Raw genomic sequence first — 16,950 nt, 5'->3', positions numbered from 1 at the left:
GAAAATGAAAAAGAATTCTGACCTATTGCATTGTCAAGGAACATGAGGACCAAATACCTTTCCTGGCCCTTAGATATCTGCTTCCCCTAATCTTCCATAAATTGCTACGTATAGGAAGCTCACCAGTCTTACTGTACCCTTGCTTATTTTTTTTTAATGATTGTCACTACAATCTACTTTCTATAATTGTCCTTCTGACCTTTAACTTCATCTCATCTCTTTAACATGTTTTGAAAATTGCAGGAGCCAGGGTTCCCTACTTGTATCATGCAATCTCTCTCCTAAATCAGCGGAAGTGAACTCAGTATATACACAAATCTAGAGTTGAATGGGTCAAAAGGGTGCTTCTGACTGAAGCTGCAATATTAAAATTTCTCACCTCCTCTGAAGGGCAGTTGTCTTTAAATCTGTCCATTTTTTTACTCAAAAAATGGAAGATCCTTAAAGCCAGGAATAAATGACGATCTCCCATTTGGGAGCAACTACAACACGACTGGACAAGGACGAAACTTAAAATGTGGCCTGTTAGCTTCTGTTTTCCAGTAAGAGATTCCTTTTCAATAAGACTGATGAAACCTTCCACCTGAAGGAGAATCACAAGAGTAAGATTGATGAAACCTTCCACCTCCAAGGAGAATTATTCTTTTGAGAAATGGATTATTTTGACAACTGCCTAACATTCTGCAAACATTTTGCTTTTCTGTGTCTTTATTTTTAAATACACTATATGAAAATATAGACTACATGGTCAGTATGCAAAGCTGTTGTCTGCCAGGTTAGATTGTAGGATAATGTAATTCAATACTCTCTATTTTGGCAAACAGCCCCTTTCTTATGTTTTGAGCATGGGTCTCTTTAGGGATACCAAAGAATCTGAAAGTTAATCTTGAAATGTGTTCTGCTACAAAACAACAACAATTTCCCCATTATGGGAAACTCTAGTCCAAAAGTTTAACAAAGCACTCTATATTTTTCCCCTTTTCTCACTTCTAAATCACCCATCTCCCTTAGAGAGAACTTTATCTAGAAAAGGAAATGTTCAGAGAGGAGAGCTTGTTTTCAGCACAAATGAACTACTTGCTTAAAATAATCCTCTCTACCCTTCCATCTCAAGACTATATAATTAAATGGTTGAAATCAACAAAGGACTGTTCTAAACAATAGTTGTTGGGGGGAGATGGGTGAGAAGATTTGCCGTAATTGTACCATGGCCTGCTTAGAAGACTTCCACAAACATCTTACAGGGGAAAAGGCAGCGAGGTTCAAATCACCTGAGCATATGCTTTGCAGAGAAACCTGTTCAGTTCTTCAAGTTTCTTTTCCATTAGAGATGCAGGATTATAGCTTGGCTGGATTATGAGTATCTCAGAGATGCTACTTTAAGAACGTACTAAACCAGCTGATTCAAGGTTTGGTCATGTGTACTCATTTTGCATGTTCTTTTGCATCAATGAAATATGAAAATTCAACATTTCTTATTAAATTGGGGTGTCAACATTTGAAATATTCTCCAACATGATGTAAAAGAACACATACAGGAGCTGTGTTTTATTGCTATGTTACTTATGTCAAACTATCTTTAAACCCAGTGATCTGAGAATTCTATAAGCAGGACATGTAAACTCCACACATACCATTTCTGACATGAAGGAAGAATCTTCTGCAATCAGGTTCTTGGACAAGAGGTCCAGCAGTTTGGCGTTAGATGTACCTAGTACGTCTCCTGATTTAGATGACTTAGTCACCTCTTGGAAAACTATTTCAGGATGATAAAAACATAAATACAGAATGGGAAACAAAGCGGGAGATTGGTTAAACCTTTTGAAACCACTGATGGCTACAGAGAGGGAAAGGTTTCAAAAGAATATGCACTTTGATTTTAAAATTCATTCATGGTGAAAAAAATGGAGGGCACCCTTTTACTTATACACAACAAAAATGATACCATAGAATAACTATGTATTAAAAAGTTGCCTAAAACGTGGAAATATAGTTTTGAAGAATATCAATAATATTACTCATAATATTAGTTGACGTCCACAAGTCATAAAAGTGCCATCGTCCCCCACCTCTGCTTCAGAAAGAATTCAATTACTTACCTTGTGGCCAACCTTTCAACAAAGGATGAAGAGAACAAAGACCAGACTCTGTTATGCAAATTGCCACTCTCCCTTCAGCAGATTCTAAATCTTTGTTGGTTATGACCAGAAAAGGTAGCAGATGTAGGACTAATTGATTGAAGAGATCTTTATTATCCTTAATATTATCTACTTTCATTAAAAGGCATAGTATTGTTTCTAGGATTTTGCACCTAGCAAGTACAAAGAAAGAGGAATGGATATGTTTAGCTTACACCTCCATAACCAAGATTTGCACCAGTGGTGGATTCTGGATCCCATTCCAACAGGTACTGTTGGAATGGGCCAGGCGGTGTCCATATGGATACGTGCAGTGCATGCATGCATCTTAGCACCTCCGCGACGCTCGTTATTAAGTGGAGCATCACACAGGTGCTGTACATGCTGTGCGCAGAAGCGCAGAAGACTTAAAGATCGGTAAGGAGCTTGGGCGGGTAGGTGGGCCCTCCGGAGCACCATACCGGAACGGTACCGGTGTTCCGGGCAGGCTCCGGTATGCCCGTACTGAGGCGTATCGCCTCAAACCAACCACTGATTTGCACTTTAAAAAACACACTTTAAACGTTTTGATTGTACCTTTTGTAACAACAGAACGTATTTCTATTACCCCATGGTGCTGCTTGAGAAAAAAGAGAGAAGGTTCCCCTCTCTGATGGAGCTTGTTATTAAAATTGGAACCCAGAATAGTATATCTAACATATTTCTCCTTCCCTGGCATCACAAAGACAGCAATAGTAACTACTAACTTGTTGTTCTTTCATGATGTTTAAAATTAACTGCCAAAGGGAACCACCATTGTTTAGTACCACCTTACCTCTTTCAATAGTGCATCTCTTAATCATTGTATTACCATATTTTGTTTTACATTTTTTTAGGCAACCTTTTACTCGAAAACACAAATCTCAGTTCATAGTATATGGAAGAATCATGTACCTAACTGCTTACCATTGCAAAATCTCCTGCACATCTAATGAATGAACTTATTAATGCAGATATACAGTATTCCTGATTTCCTCCCCCAAAATTAAGGTGAGTCTTATACTCCGGTGGGTCTTATACTCCAAAAAATACGGTATAAATATAAAATTGAGACAGAAAGATGTAAAAATTATCACTTACCATTTTTTATCCTTTGAGAGATCAGCTCTTTCAAACAGAGACAATAGACTGAGTCCAATTTGTTCACTAAATATATTCAAATGAACCAAGGCACTCTAGAATAAAATTTAAGAAATAATGTGGTTATTGTATGCACAAAATTGCATAGAACACATAGAGCAATGTAATACAGAATCCTATCCAAAAATGTTCACAATATGTGTATTTTAAAAAAATAAAGTATTTTTAAAATATAACATAAATGAATCTAGCATCAAAACAGATTTAGTGATTCTGCTCTCTCTTTTAGATTTTGTGTGCCTTAAGGATTTTTCTGTCCCTTAGAAAAATCTTACTTTGATGATAGAGTTATAGCTCTGTAAAATTGAAACTAACCTGCTTATCCAGAATAAGTTAAATGTCTTATCTGTTCTGTTGGTTTCAAGTTTTCTCTCCTCAGATTTTGTCTCAGGCAGTACTAATTTAAAGCACTACTCTACATATCCAATTTCCCTCTGACTGCAATTGGATTTATTCCCAAGTAAGAGAATACAGAATTTCAGCCAGAGAAGAGAAGCAGGGAATCTGCTTTAACATGCTATCATTTTATTATAGATAGACCCTAGTAATTCTTTTTTAGAGATGGGTGTCCCGTCACGGTGGTGCAGTAGTCAAAATATTGCAATATTACTAGACATAGATTCAGCAATGGAAACTCAATGGACACTATCACAGTCAATCTATCTCACTTTTAGAGGGATAAAATGGGAGGGAATGCTATCCCTGAAGCTTCTGGAAGAAATTCATTCAAAGTACCACTTATTTTTGGCCTTCCAATGGATCAACACTTACATCTAGTGTATGTAGAGATGACATAACCACATCTAAATTATCATCTTTGAGTCGTGCTACAATTGCTTCTTGTATGAAAGAGTCATCAAAGCCCTCCTAAAAATAAAAATCATGAAGGAAATGAACATTAAAAAGGTATTAAAAATGTAATATCATGAATTCAGCATCTCTGGGAAAAATCCAACTTGTTTACACATAAAACTATTTAAATCATCATCATCACCACCCATTGCATTAAGTTATGAATCTGGGAATCATAAGAATTATGGCTGAACCATTTATAAACTAGTTGGTATAGTGGTTAAGACATCAGGCTAGAAACCAGGAGACCTCGAGTTTTAATTTGATCTTAAGCATGAAAGCTGGCTGGGTGACTTTGGGTCAGTCACTCTCGTCCACAGCCTGACCTACCTCATAGGGTTGTTGTTGTGTGGAAAATAGGAGGAGAGAGTATTAGGTATGTTCACCACTTCAAGTTATTTTTTTTAAAATAATGAAGACAGGATAAAAATAAATAAAATAAGGTAATGTCAATCCTTCTTATACATGATAGCTGAAAATTGTCCTAGATTCCCATTTCTACTTTTGTAGATATACATTATATACAGCGCACAATAACTGGAGAGTACAAATGAGTACAAAGGTTTTTCTGACATTACCACATTTGTAGTAGTGACCTACTCTAATTATTGTTCAAGTTTATAAAAGATCATCTTGTCAACCAAACCCATCCAAAGCTATTTTTTTATTTCTCAGTTGGCACACAGTGTGCAGGGGGTAGAGAAGAGTCCTGAATGTCTTAAAGGGCACAACACAGAAATATCTTGTGGGAACCAAGGTCATCTCCACAGGTGTCAGATGAAGGAGGAGGGGGAGTACCTAAGATTCCCATCAATTAACTTAATTAGACAATGTGACTGGTGACATTTGGGGAGGGAATCATTTTAATTATACTGAAATTGTGAGGAATATTTAGAGTTGGTTTTACATTTCATCATGCCAATATGATGTACCCAATAAATAAGTCCTTTGAGGAAGGTTCCAGTCTCAGAGTTCTGATTTGTTTGGGTTCATTAGGTAGAACTTCGCCACATCTTTTATTTAGTCAACATGAAGTCAGTGGAAATTTAACAATGCTGTACAAGCTATGTAATGGAATGTACAGTTTAGATTCGACAGAAAAGGATTGAGAATTTGCTTTGGATTACTTTAAAGAAGAGATACAAAAACGACAACTTGGAGGCCATATATGGCTTCAAGAGTTCCTCCAGAGTGCATAGGGGCAAAATGAAAATTATAAATCTTACACTTGCTTTGAAAGGTATCTATTTTACTCTTTAAAAAATCTGACAAAAACATCTGAAAATATGACTTGGCTTTACCAAAGTGCAGTCCTTGATATGACTTCCAAAACCTGGTGTGGCCCTCAAAACGTATGCAACTTGGGCAACCCTGCTGCCAATATCCCTATTTTTCTCACTGCTAGTAACAGAGGCCTCCTGATTAGAAAGCATATTAAACGTTCAGAAAAAAAACCTTAATTAAGAACCAAACAAGACAACCAACCTTTGATGTTTCAATTATTTCTTTCAAATGTTGAACAGCCAGGACTCTCACTGCTGGCTGTGAATGATTCAAACTAAGGAGCAGAGAGGTATTTGAATCTTCTAGAAACTAGGAATACAAAGTATAATCAATCAGGCTGCAGTTCTACTTCTGCTCCCCTGAAAGATCAAGGAGCTTATTTCTTAGTCATTTTCTATAGATAAACATGCAACTACATATCAACACACAGACATATTTCAGGGGGAAAATAGCAAGTACACTGCTTAGCTGTACCATAATTTGCTGCCAGTTTATATTTTTTATTATGCTCTTTCACTTTACATGGGGTCGGGCTGCATACAAGCCAGGATAAAGCCATTAAATAGAATTTCCCTTAAATGAATCAGGAACTATAATTAATCACTTCAAAAGATGTCAGGAAAAGTTGTTTTAACTATTTTAAGGTGATTTATGGACCATGTATTGCTTTGGTTTTTTTAAAACTTTCTTTTCCAATTCATACATAAAGGGGAAAATATGCTAAAATGCTGAAACCTGATACTAGATTACAGAGTACTTATTCAAGCATGCCAACTTGAAGGTGTGGCAATTCTTGATAAACTTTTGGCGGTAACTTTGTCTATCAGTGATTTATATGCCGTTAAGAGCAGTCTTTTTATAGCCATTGGATGCAGATTAGATGGTATTACTTTTTTTAAAAAAAGTTCACATTATCACATCTCGACAACAAACTGTTGTTCTAACTGTTAAGAATGGCAGTAAATGTATCACAAGGTCATTTTTTTGTCAATACTGTTAAGAGAAAAGTCCATGATTAAATTATTTTAGGAAATGCTCTAACTGGTCTTAATGCCGAAGTGTCAACAAATTAAAAAGAAGAAATCTTAATTATTAGTCTTAGGATTGACTTACCTGGTATTTACCACCGCTCACTGAAAGAGAAATGAATTGGTGGAAAAGATCTTGCTCCTTCTGATCTCTGATGTTCTTCAGATATTTCTCCAGTACCAAATCTAGCGTTCTAGAGTACCTGCGGTAGGCAAAGAAAAGAATCCATATGGAACTCTAGGAAAACCAAGCATGCTTCTTTATATATTATTTCAAAGACTTGTTTTATGTCTGGTATATGCTACCCAGAGTCACTTTTTCATGAGATGGCTGGCCACATAAATTTGATGAATAAATACATTTTGTGTACACAAATCCCTAAGACTTATAAATAAATGTCTTGAGTCATTTGTGAAAAGACTAAAGATGGGATTAAAAATAAACAATTACATATTTGGTACAAGATTACCAACACTGTGCAAGAAGTTGGTTTTCTTGTAGAAGTTCTCAGCAGCCAGAGAAAGCCGTTGAGAATATTTTTGGAAATCTTGAAAATGCCAAACTGCTAATTTTTGTTCTCAGGGAACTTTCATTACATATTTCAGGAAAGATAAAGCTGCTTTCAGACTATTAATAAAAACAAACTCAGTGAAGAGAGTTATATGGATTTAAGAGATCAAAAAGCAAAGGTTTGACCTAGAAAAAGAAGTGCCTGATAGAAACTGGAAAAACCACAACATTCAGTTCCTTCTTTCTTCATTCCTTAGATCAGTGGTTCCCAACCTTCTGGGCACCAGGGACCAGTTCCATGGAGAGAAGTTTTTCTGCAGGCTGGAGGGAGCATGGTTTTGTGTCTGCCTGCTTTCTGGCATGCCACACAGAGGTACTGGTCCATAGACTGGTGGGTTGGGAACCCCTGTCTTAGAAGTCTGTGTGACACTCTAATTCTGAAGCTCTAAAAACTTCCTGATTAGGAGAGCTGTGAAGCTATTGATAATTGTTATGGTTTGGTACCAAATAAATTTTAACTTGCTAACTTGGAATTATTACTAGAAGACACCTCTTGTATTTTAATATTGATTTTGCGTTTTAATTTTTTCAACTATTTTGTATGCAATATTTCTTTCAATTTTTGTTGTTAAGTTACTATGAAGTTACTATCAGGATATTTATTTATTTTTAAATAAATAAAAAATGAGAAGCTGTATGAATTCAAGAAAAATATAAGGGATTTGAGCCTACCTTCTAATTCTCATTGTATTGCTCATTTGTTTATATGTTTATTTACATAGCCCAGTTTCTGAGAATTTGGGTGACATTAAGAAGGAAACCATAAATTAAACAATAATCCACTAAAAAGGCAAAAAGGTAGGCCAAATATTATGTTCCATAATTGGACCCTTACATGGAAGTCTGGATACAATAGTTCTGAACCTGGTTTTCAGCAGCAGAGTAACATTCTATATGTGTTCCTTCATCTGACTAGTACTGAAATTGGTGTGAGGTAGCTCACAATGTAAATAGAAGCCTCAAATGTAATTTTTTTACCCCTCTGAATAAGATGACTGAAACTCAAACTCCATAGCCTACCTTGATTTACCTCTGAAGTTGGCTTTGAAATGGGTGGATCACTTGGATGTGCAAAAACACTTCAAACCAGAGCAAGAATTCTACTGAAATTTCCTTTGAAAGTGGAACAGAATGCTATGGTTTTGAGTTGTGTCGAGTGTTTCATATTCCCCTGGGCAACTTGACTAAAGTACTATCTTGCATCTTGCCCTGAAGTTTTATTTTATTTTAATCGGCCTTGATCAGCGTAACAGCTAAGGTTGGTTGAGGCTTGATGGGGTGATCTGAGGAGCTGAGAAATTTTATTTATTTTATTTATTAAATTTTTATGATACCCACCTTTCCTATAAGGTGACTTTGGGAAGTTTACATGTTATAAAAGAAATAGGAAAAACATATTAAAATATTAAAAACCATGCAGATTATTTTTTTTAAACAATCGCTGAGAAATCAATGTGACTTTGGCTTTGCTCTCAGGGATCAAAGTGGTGACAGACTTGCTGGAGAGGTCAGACTAGATTTGACTTTCTATTTCTAGATTCTGTTCATTCTTCACAATGGAGCAAAATCTGTTTTACCCAAGAAAGCTGAAGCAGCAGTATGTATCATCTGGACAGGCCTGAAATGACTTGGGAATAAAGCATTAATTGGTTGGCTTCACCTCTATTTTGATCTCTTTTAATATTATCTTCTTTAATAAAGGTTAATTTTGATATATATAGTCTTTGTATAAATACTTTATTTCCATCCCCAGTAAGAGTGTGGAATAAAATCTAAACAGTACAGATTTATACTTCTAGATTAAAAAGTCACACATTAATTCTAGTACCAATGTTATGACTTTATCAAATACATATGTCTGTTTTATTTTGTTTACTTACTTTCTTTCAAAAAGTCTGATTAGAGGAAGTACTTCTTTATTAATTTCAGCTTTATTAATTTCAGAACCATTCTTTACACCATAGGAAATATAATCCTCCAGAAACTTACTGAAATTGGAAAAAAGAGAAACAATTATTTCTTTACATAGAACTAATATTGTTTTTCACAACTTTTTCAAAGAATATGAAAAATTAATATCTGACAAATTAAATTGTGACATGAAAACCAGGGATATGAAACCATAGATTAAGACTGTAGCTTACCAAGCCAATAAATGATCCAAATCTTTTTCCAGCGGTATAGTTGTAAGTATAGTTTCTAGATGTTTAATGTAGATTTGATTATCAATTGTGTTGGATCCTTCTTCCATCTCTGAAAACAAGTAGACGCCATAAAGAAAATAATGACTGCCACTGAATCTTTCTGATTCAACCTTACCCCATTTATTATAGCAGAATGTAACTCTTTCTTTCCTGTGTTATCTGAGGTTGGATGATATAAAGCTAACATGCCCCTTACTTTGTTCTTACCTTTTCAAAGAATCATGCTTTTAAAAGGAATAGTAAAATCTCATTAGCAGAACCCAACAATACTCCTGTTGGACCAAGCCAAGGCTCATCCAACATTTTGTATTCCAGAATTACCAGTCAGATAGCTCTGGAATTTTTATCAGCAGGAGTCAGAGACCTATCATTAACACCATCTCATTTAACTGCAGTTCATATTTTGAAGATGCACTCTTCCACTTGTAATTAACACTGAATCTACAAAACAAGTAGCCCTCAACCAGCCTGTCCTCTGTGAATTTATCCATTTTTTAAAAAGCCATCTGAGTTCGTGGCCATCATTGTATTACCATCTATGGCAATAAATTCCTGAAGTTAATTATCTACAGACTTCTGCTTATATTAAATCTTCCATTGAGTTTCAGTCTTCAGTATTTTGAGAAATGGAGAAAAATGCCCTTTTCTCTTCCTTCTCCGTGTCATGCAGGATTTTATATGCTTTATGTATACAAGGAAGAGATGCATAAGTGAAAAGATGGAGCACAGATGAATATACCTGCTTTTCCATAAATAGCTGAATGAACTAGATGGGGCAGCAGATAATGTAAAATTGGACTGACATCGTGAACTGCTGAGATTTCATGAAGAATGGCAATCAGATTGGGTACATTACACAGATGAACATATGGCCTGCATAAAAAACACAGTAAAAGTAGTTAACAGGATCTCCCAAACAGCAAAGCTGTCCGTGAGTTTCTTATAAGAAATGATGTTAAGCAGGGGTCTCCAACCTTGGCCACTTTAAGACTTGTGGACTTCAACTCCCAGAATTCCTCAGCAGCGGCTGAGGAATTCTGGGAGTTGAAGTCCACAAGTCTTAAAGTGGCCAAGGTTGGAGACCCCTGATGTTAAGGAATGAATCCTTCCACAAATACCCCAAGATGCCTTAAGAGTTTCTAGAATAAACTTTACAAATAACACGTGAAAGTGCTTCCACAAGTTCAATAATGAAATACATGTTAAGAACATCAAAAGCTGAATTTTGTATTAAATATCCTTAGTGCTAAGACTCAAATGTATCCATAATTTACCTTTTGATTTTATCTGTAAACCCCATTAATAGAGAAAACCAATTGCGTTTTAAGCAAATACAAGCACAGAAAAACAAACTAATTGCACCAAATAGAATTTTTTTTAAAAAAACACTTCACTTGCTGATGACAGAAAAACACATGCAACCCTCCCTCAACCCCCCCCCCCAACATTTATTTTCCTTACTTTTTCCCAAGTCCTTCTTCCTTCTGGCTCTGTAGAAGAACTATCAAGCAGCAAAGCCCGTCTTTGACAAGAGAGTGTGTTTTGGTCAAAGTCTTACTAATCAGCAACATCAAGGAACGAACCAGTGATTGTTCCATTGTCACCCTCACAGTTAACTGACATATGATCATATACGTTGCAGCTCTGAAGTCCACCAAGGATGATTTCAAACCCTGTAGTAAGGAAAAGGAGTAAAAATATATTTGATGATTTAAGTATGAGGGCTTTGAAAGGAATATAGCACAGCATGTCATAAAAGGTTTAGATCAGGGATGTCAAACTCCCGGCCTATGGCCTGGATGAGTCACATGCTGGCCACACCCACACCTGGTTTAGTGAAAGGGAAAAAAGTCCCAATACGACATGTGATGCTGCCTTGACAACGTGAGTTTGATACCCCTGATTTAGATCTACACAAATAGCACTAGATAATGGGGAAGGCCCAGGATTTTCAGAAATACATCTATTGTTGCTTTATTCGTTATTGAAAATCTCTTGGGTATAGATCAAAAGGCCAAATTAGGATAGACTAGGAGAGTAGCTAAACTGTTCAAAATTGGGAAATACACCTTGATTGCATTGTCTTACTTTATTTAACTTATAAGCAGAATGTATAATGACAGCTGAGTGATCAGGTACCTTTTGGATATATGGAAGCAATCTGGAGACAAGAATGTCTGTGACATTTGCTACAGCCCCAAGAGCAGATACAACTGTAGAAGCATAAAAAGTCAGCAGGACTCTCATCTCTGATGAACTCTCTGGGTATTGTGAAAAGACCTGGAGGAAAGAAAAAAATACATTTGGGATAAGGATAGTGTAAATAATAGGAAGGGAAGGAGGGATAGAAGGAAGGGAGGGAGGGGCAGGAAGGAAGGTCGATCAAACCACACATTTTTATAAATACAATATGTTTTATCTATTCCCACTGAGTTCTTCCACCAGTGTGGTGTAATGGTGAACATGATTGTGAATGTTGAACAATGGTGAACAAAAAGTGCAAGTTATAGTCTACCTTAGCTGGGGAAGTTCATTAGGTGACTTGGGCCAGGCATTATCTGTCAGCCAATCTACCAAAAAAAGGGTACTGCTATGGGGCAATGGAGGAGAATACACTATGAATGCCACCTTGTGCTCCTATACAGGCAGGATAAAAATCTAATGAACAATCACATGGGTAAGGGAGATAAGTAGCTCCCATAAGAAGTACAAGGTGATATGTGAGGCTTTTCATTGGGGGGGGGGGAGTACAGAACTGCACCCAATGAAATACGAATACATACAGGCAATATTACTGCATGTTTGATAAAAGAATGTTATTTCTGTATTTAAAGTTAGGAATTCAAAAGAGAAATAACCTCATTGGGGGGGGGGAAATCATGCTGGCGTGGCTAAACATATCTGTAGTTGGACAGTTTAATAATTTTCAGGATAGCTTTGTTTAGTACGTTAACTTAGTTGCAATAATTTCTATTGCATTCAATCAATTTCTGTGTCCTAATTTATTTTTATTTTTAGTATTCAACTATTTAACTAAAGGTTGAGGGGTGGGGAGGGAGGGAGGGAGAAGCAGGTTATCACACCAACCATGCATAGGAACCGTTCACCAACCTTTACAGATTTAGTCACTAAGTTGCATAGGAAATCCATGAAACCCAAATTTTTGTGGCAGTGTGTAATCAAAGTTCCTCGTGCAAGAGGGACTCCTGGTTTCTGTGGGAGAGATAGAGATAGAGATAGAGAGAGATATAGATAGAGATAGAGATAGAGAGAGAGAGCCCAAAAGAGAAAAGATAAATAGATAGATGTTCTTCAACCTCAGCAACTTAAGATGTGCAGCCTTCAAATCCCAGAATTCCCCAGTCAGCCTGCTGGTTGAACAATTCTAGGAGTCCCCATATATTGAAGTTGTTAAACTGAACTAGATAATCAATGTTAAAAACAGAGATAAAACCAGTTCGTGGTATTTAGTTTAAAACTTCAAAGTTAATTTAAGCACATATATTTTCAAAACCAATGCTATTTTTTCCACATGCCATATTCAATCACTGGGTCTCTCTGGGTGGCTCACATATTCATTGTAACTCATCTCAAATAACTACCATAAAATTTTATTTTAAAGAGAGCATGTATGTATCAGCATATATGCTGCTATAATCTGCTAAAATGCAGTAGTGATTACTAATAAGTAATTCAGTCACAAATTAGAAACACAAGAAAGTTGAAATGTTTTTTATTGACTTGAAAACTATTGATTGACTAGTTAACAATCATAGAAGATGTTATAAAGCAGAAAATAAATCAGGAAAAACAAAAAACTGTAAGAATAATCCAAATCAATGGGTTTTAAATTTATTGATTTGTTCTAGTATACCTTGCATTTAAGTAAAATAAATACAGAAAAGAGGGTAGATACACAAATAATAATGCTTCACAGAAATACTCTGTGCGATATAGACAGCATTATACAGATGACTTATATTATCTTCCACTACTTTACCTGAATTGGATGCAACCAGTGCCATTTATGAGTTGGGTCGCTAATTTTTAAAAGTTGGATAACTCGCACAAACAGCTTTGTCGCATGGTAAGGCAACACACAGCCAATCAAACTGTCTTGATTGTACAGATGAATATGAAACCTACAATCAGAACATACAGAGAATTAGATAAAGAAGTTATCATTTCAGATAATTATGGGCGTAATATGATACAATCTATGCTGCAGGCAGTTCTCAACTTACAATACTTTGCTTAGAGACTGTTCAAGTTACAACAGCATTGAAAAAAAATGACTTATGACCAATTACACTTTTGATCATTGCAGCATTCTTATGGTCACATGATCACATGATTTATATTCAGATGCTTGAGAACTGACTCACATTTATGACAATTGCAGTGTCCTGGGGTCATATGATCACCTTTTGTGATCTTCTGACAAGCAAAGCCAATGGGGAAACCAGATTCACTTAACAACCTTGTTATTAATTTAACAACTGCAGCAATTCACTTAATAAATGTGGCAAGACGTAAAATGTGTCACAACTCTCTTAACAACCCTTTTTGCTCTCAGCAACATAAATTTTGGGCTCAATTATGGTTGTAATTTCAGTACAGGACTACCTGTACCAAACTGCTAAACTTTCATCTTTGCTTTTTCTCTTTAAAATAGTTTTGGAGCTCTGGCTGATCTTTTGAAGTGAGAAAAGTTGGTGAGTGGAGGAGACACCACTTGTCCTGTGAGAATTAAAACTAGGAAGATAGGTAGTCACTGGTGAGAAATTCAGAGTATATTATGTGCAAGAACATTTCAATTAAATAAACGGAAGGGAAAGATTAGAAAAGAAAAGAAAAACACGAGAAAGAGAAAAATACATTGGAACCAGTTTGATTTGATAGAGAAAGGAAATACTATTCTTAACTATCCCTCATGATGAAATATTACTAAATCCAAAACTGTGCCATATACAATAGTTGTGTACAGTGCTTCCAAATATTATTTAATAAAGTAACACATCCTAAGAATGCTTGGAGGGGCTTGAATCTAAGGACATCCACACAACAAGCAGTAAGATATCAGAGACGTATGAATGAATTACCTGTGAATCAGCCACTCAAGACATTTCTGTGCAGGCTTAAGCATGAAATATGGAGACAAGTGAATCAGGAACAATGAAATATTTTCATCGAGTTGCTGGTTTATTGCTTTAGTTTGGACACTGCGTTCCAAACCTTTAGATATTTGACTGAAAAGTGTTGTCTCAAATATCTGAAAGGACGGGTCAATCCCAATCAGCTCTTCCAAGCCAGTGCACCCTGTGAAAGTTGTCAGAAATAATTTTACCAATTAATAGAGGGGTTTTTTAAAGGTAGTGCAGACAATATAATTTTTTTTTATTCTGACTTTCTTGAAAATGAAGTTGTGTGGATGACAAACAGTAATTCTAACGCATAAACTTAAAGAAGGCTGACATAACCAAGCTTACAAATCAGTTCCTATTTTAATTATCAAAACACAGAACCATTACAGAGCTATCCAAACTACTATTATACTCAATTAATAATTTAAATTTACTAAGAACTTATCTATGTTTAGCTCATACATTAAACATTAACTCATTTATTAAACTTACTACATGTTACTCATCTTCTCTGAAAACCAAGCATTTTTCAATCATTTGTAGACCACAAATTTATTATGAACTATTTACAGAATACAATATTATTGAATATACTCTTCAGATATATGAAGCATGCTTGGCAGGACTTAAGTAACTAATTACACAAAAATTAACAGTAACTAATTACACAGAAAAAAAAGATTTACATTAGTGATAGTATTAAAAGAGTATAAAGTATGTTGCACATACTTACTTACATTAATAACATAAGCTATTGTAACCGTTTTATTTTTCTTCTGTGGGTAGCAGAATAATAATAATCCATGAGAATGTAATTTCTTTAATATTGTTACGTTGTTTGGATTATAAACAAGATTAAATTTAAAGAACCCCACTTAATCTTCTAATCATGACAATGGAAAATGCTTGAAATTCAAGAGATAATTTGTCTCACTCTTCTTTAAAGGAAATTTATGAATAATTTTATCAAAAGTCCACAAATGCTTTCATCAAGACAAGCATGTACATGGTGTGTATATGCGTGCATATGATTTATTTATTCCTGGTAACTATATTTGTGTGCTTGATTTAACCATAAAGAAAGAATAATCTGTGATTTTATGCTATTTTTAAAACATTCAAAAACAGCATCATTTATTTTTCTTTTAACTATTTCAGCCAGGGAAAGGAAGCATCAGTGGCAAATTTACAGAGTGCTGGACAACCAAGATCATCCTTGTAGTTGGCCATGTTTTTAAAGCCACACTTACCTATTGCAAAAAAAGTCTCTCTGTCAATACTGGCAGCTTCTTTACAATCAAAGAGCAATGAAGCCGCTTCACTTCTAGATAAGAGGCTGGGATCATTCTGAGGAAGTGCAAGGCGCTTCAGCTGATGCGCAAGGGATGTCATTGTTTCACACTCCTGTTGAGGAAAAAAAATAACAATTAAAATATTCCACAGATGCAACAAGTATTAAATCAATCTTCCTAACCAGATGCCCCTTCAAGATGTCTTAAACTTTTATCATATCTAGCCAATGGTGTGATAGAGAAGGGTGATGGGAAACATAAGTGACCACTAAAGAGAACACCAGCGTGATGAATTATCTACCAAAACAACTTACCTGCAATTTTTATACCACTTGAGTAGCAATAAAGCCATGGACATAATTTATTCAATGTTTGGTTACTAACCAATTTTGTTGTATACATGATGTACAATGATAGTAAAGGCTATACTAATGAAAGGCAGCCCTACATCATATTGCCTTATGCATGATTTGCCCAACATGAACCAATTGTCTTGATTCGTAATACCAAACCAGACCAATGGACACGCTACAGCACAGCCCACCTTAAGCCACCATCAAACGTGTCACATGGGGCATACCAAAATGTATCAATCTATACTCACTAGATTGTATAGTAGGGTAATACGCAAGCACTCTACCACAATTCAAGGAAGCGAGAACACGCTCTTATGTTCAAAATTCAAAACTCAGCTCAGTCCCTCGTGGAAATCAGACAAGTCTCCAATCCTCATCTTTCAGCCACCCGACAGTCTCTGTAGAAAGACCGGGAAATCTGACGCCCATTCTTTGTAGGGAGCCCGCGCAGCGCAATCCTAAACCCATGCAGCTTCCACTCTCTCAGGGATCGCGCATTAAAGATCTACCTGGTGTGCCCACCTCTAGGCAGAGACGGTGGGGGTGAATCCGCTGCCAGTCCAAGCAGCAGTTCCGGAAGTATGAAGACGTGTGAAGCTGGGGATCTAGGATCTACCAAATGCGCGATCAACCGCCGGCGCACATCTCCGATCCTTCCCGCTAACGATAAATCCACGCCAGTTCTTCCCACGTGGGTAGTAGACTGGCCAAACATTTCCCCCTTGACCCGGAAGCATAAGCCAAGCACGAGCATTTCCGCCGCGGTGCGGTTAGAAACAGATAGCGTCCGTCTGCCACGGCTTCCTTTCTTCGATCGCTGCTCTCGGCTGCCCCCTCTGGGCATTGGACCAAAGGTGTCTTTTTTTTTTCTCAAGAGGCAACTGGACTTTTTTTTTCTCTTT

The 16,950-nt window shown here is 36.2% G+C and overlaps 1 protein-coding gene across 2 annotated transcripts in view; it reads right to left on the bottom strand.

Annotated features, from left to right (window-relative positions):
* Nucleotides 1–16,727, bottom strand: part of HEATR1 (HEAT repeat containing 1) — a 43,321-nt gene extending 26,594 nt beyond the window's left edge. Inside the window, exons 1-17 of one of the 2 annotated variants that reach the window (XM_087718056.1) lie at nucleotides 16,558–16,727; nucleotides 15,651–15,804; nucleotides 14,359–14,575; nucleotides 13,257–13,398; nucleotides 12,368–12,469; nucleotides 11,396–11,536; nucleotides 10,718–10,929; nucleotides 9,996–10,129; nucleotides 9,197–9,305; nucleotides 8,933–9,040; nucleotides 6,567–6,684; nucleotides 5,655–5,762; nucleotides 4,089–4,184; nucleotides 3,258–3,352; nucleotides 2,100–2,311; nucleotides 1,635–1,756; nucleotides 380–583 (exon numbers count right to left, since the gene is read on the bottom strand). In XM_087718056.1, the coding sequence (XP_087574182.1) occupies nucleotides 380–583; nucleotides 1,635–1,756; nucleotides 2,100–2,311; nucleotides 3,258–3,352; nucleotides 4,089–4,184; nucleotides 5,655–5,762; nucleotides 6,567–6,684; nucleotides 8,933–9,040; nucleotides 9,197–9,305; nucleotides 9,996–10,129; nucleotides 10,718–10,929; nucleotides 11,396–11,536; nucleotides 12,368–12,469; nucleotides 13,257–13,398; nucleotides 14,359–14,575; nucleotides 15,651–15,792 (2,262 nt within the window). In that variant the 5' untranslated portion in view covers nucleotides 15,793–15,804; nucleotides 16,558–16,727. Of the gene's footprint in view, nucleotides 1–379; nucleotides 584–1,634; nucleotides 1,757–2,099; nucleotides 2,312–3,257; nucleotides 3,353–4,088; nucleotides 4,185–5,654; nucleotides 5,763–6,566; nucleotides 6,685–8,932; nucleotides 9,041–9,196; nucleotides 9,306–9,995; nucleotides 10,130–10,717; nucleotides 10,930–11,395; nucleotides 11,537–12,367; nucleotides 12,470–13,256; nucleotides 13,399–14,358; nucleotides 14,576–15,650; nucleotides 15,805–16,296; nucleotides 16,423–16,557 lie in introns of those variants that run through there. The other variant, XM_087718057.1, reaches the window with a different exon arrangement.
* Nucleotides 16,728–16,950: the final 223 nt, after the last annotated feature.

This window comes from Thamnophis sirtalis, unplaced genomic scaffold (assembly GCF_051295495.1).
Source record: "Thamnophis sirtalis isolate CommonGarterSnake01/CBP01778 unplaced genomic scaffold, rThaSir2_p1.2 scaffold_6, whole genome shotgun sequence".
NCBI lineage: Eukaryota > Metazoa > Chordata > Lepidosauria > Squamata > Natricidae > Thamnophis > Thamnophis sirtalis.
This window is presented reverse-complemented; position numbering and strand designations above follow the sequence as displayed.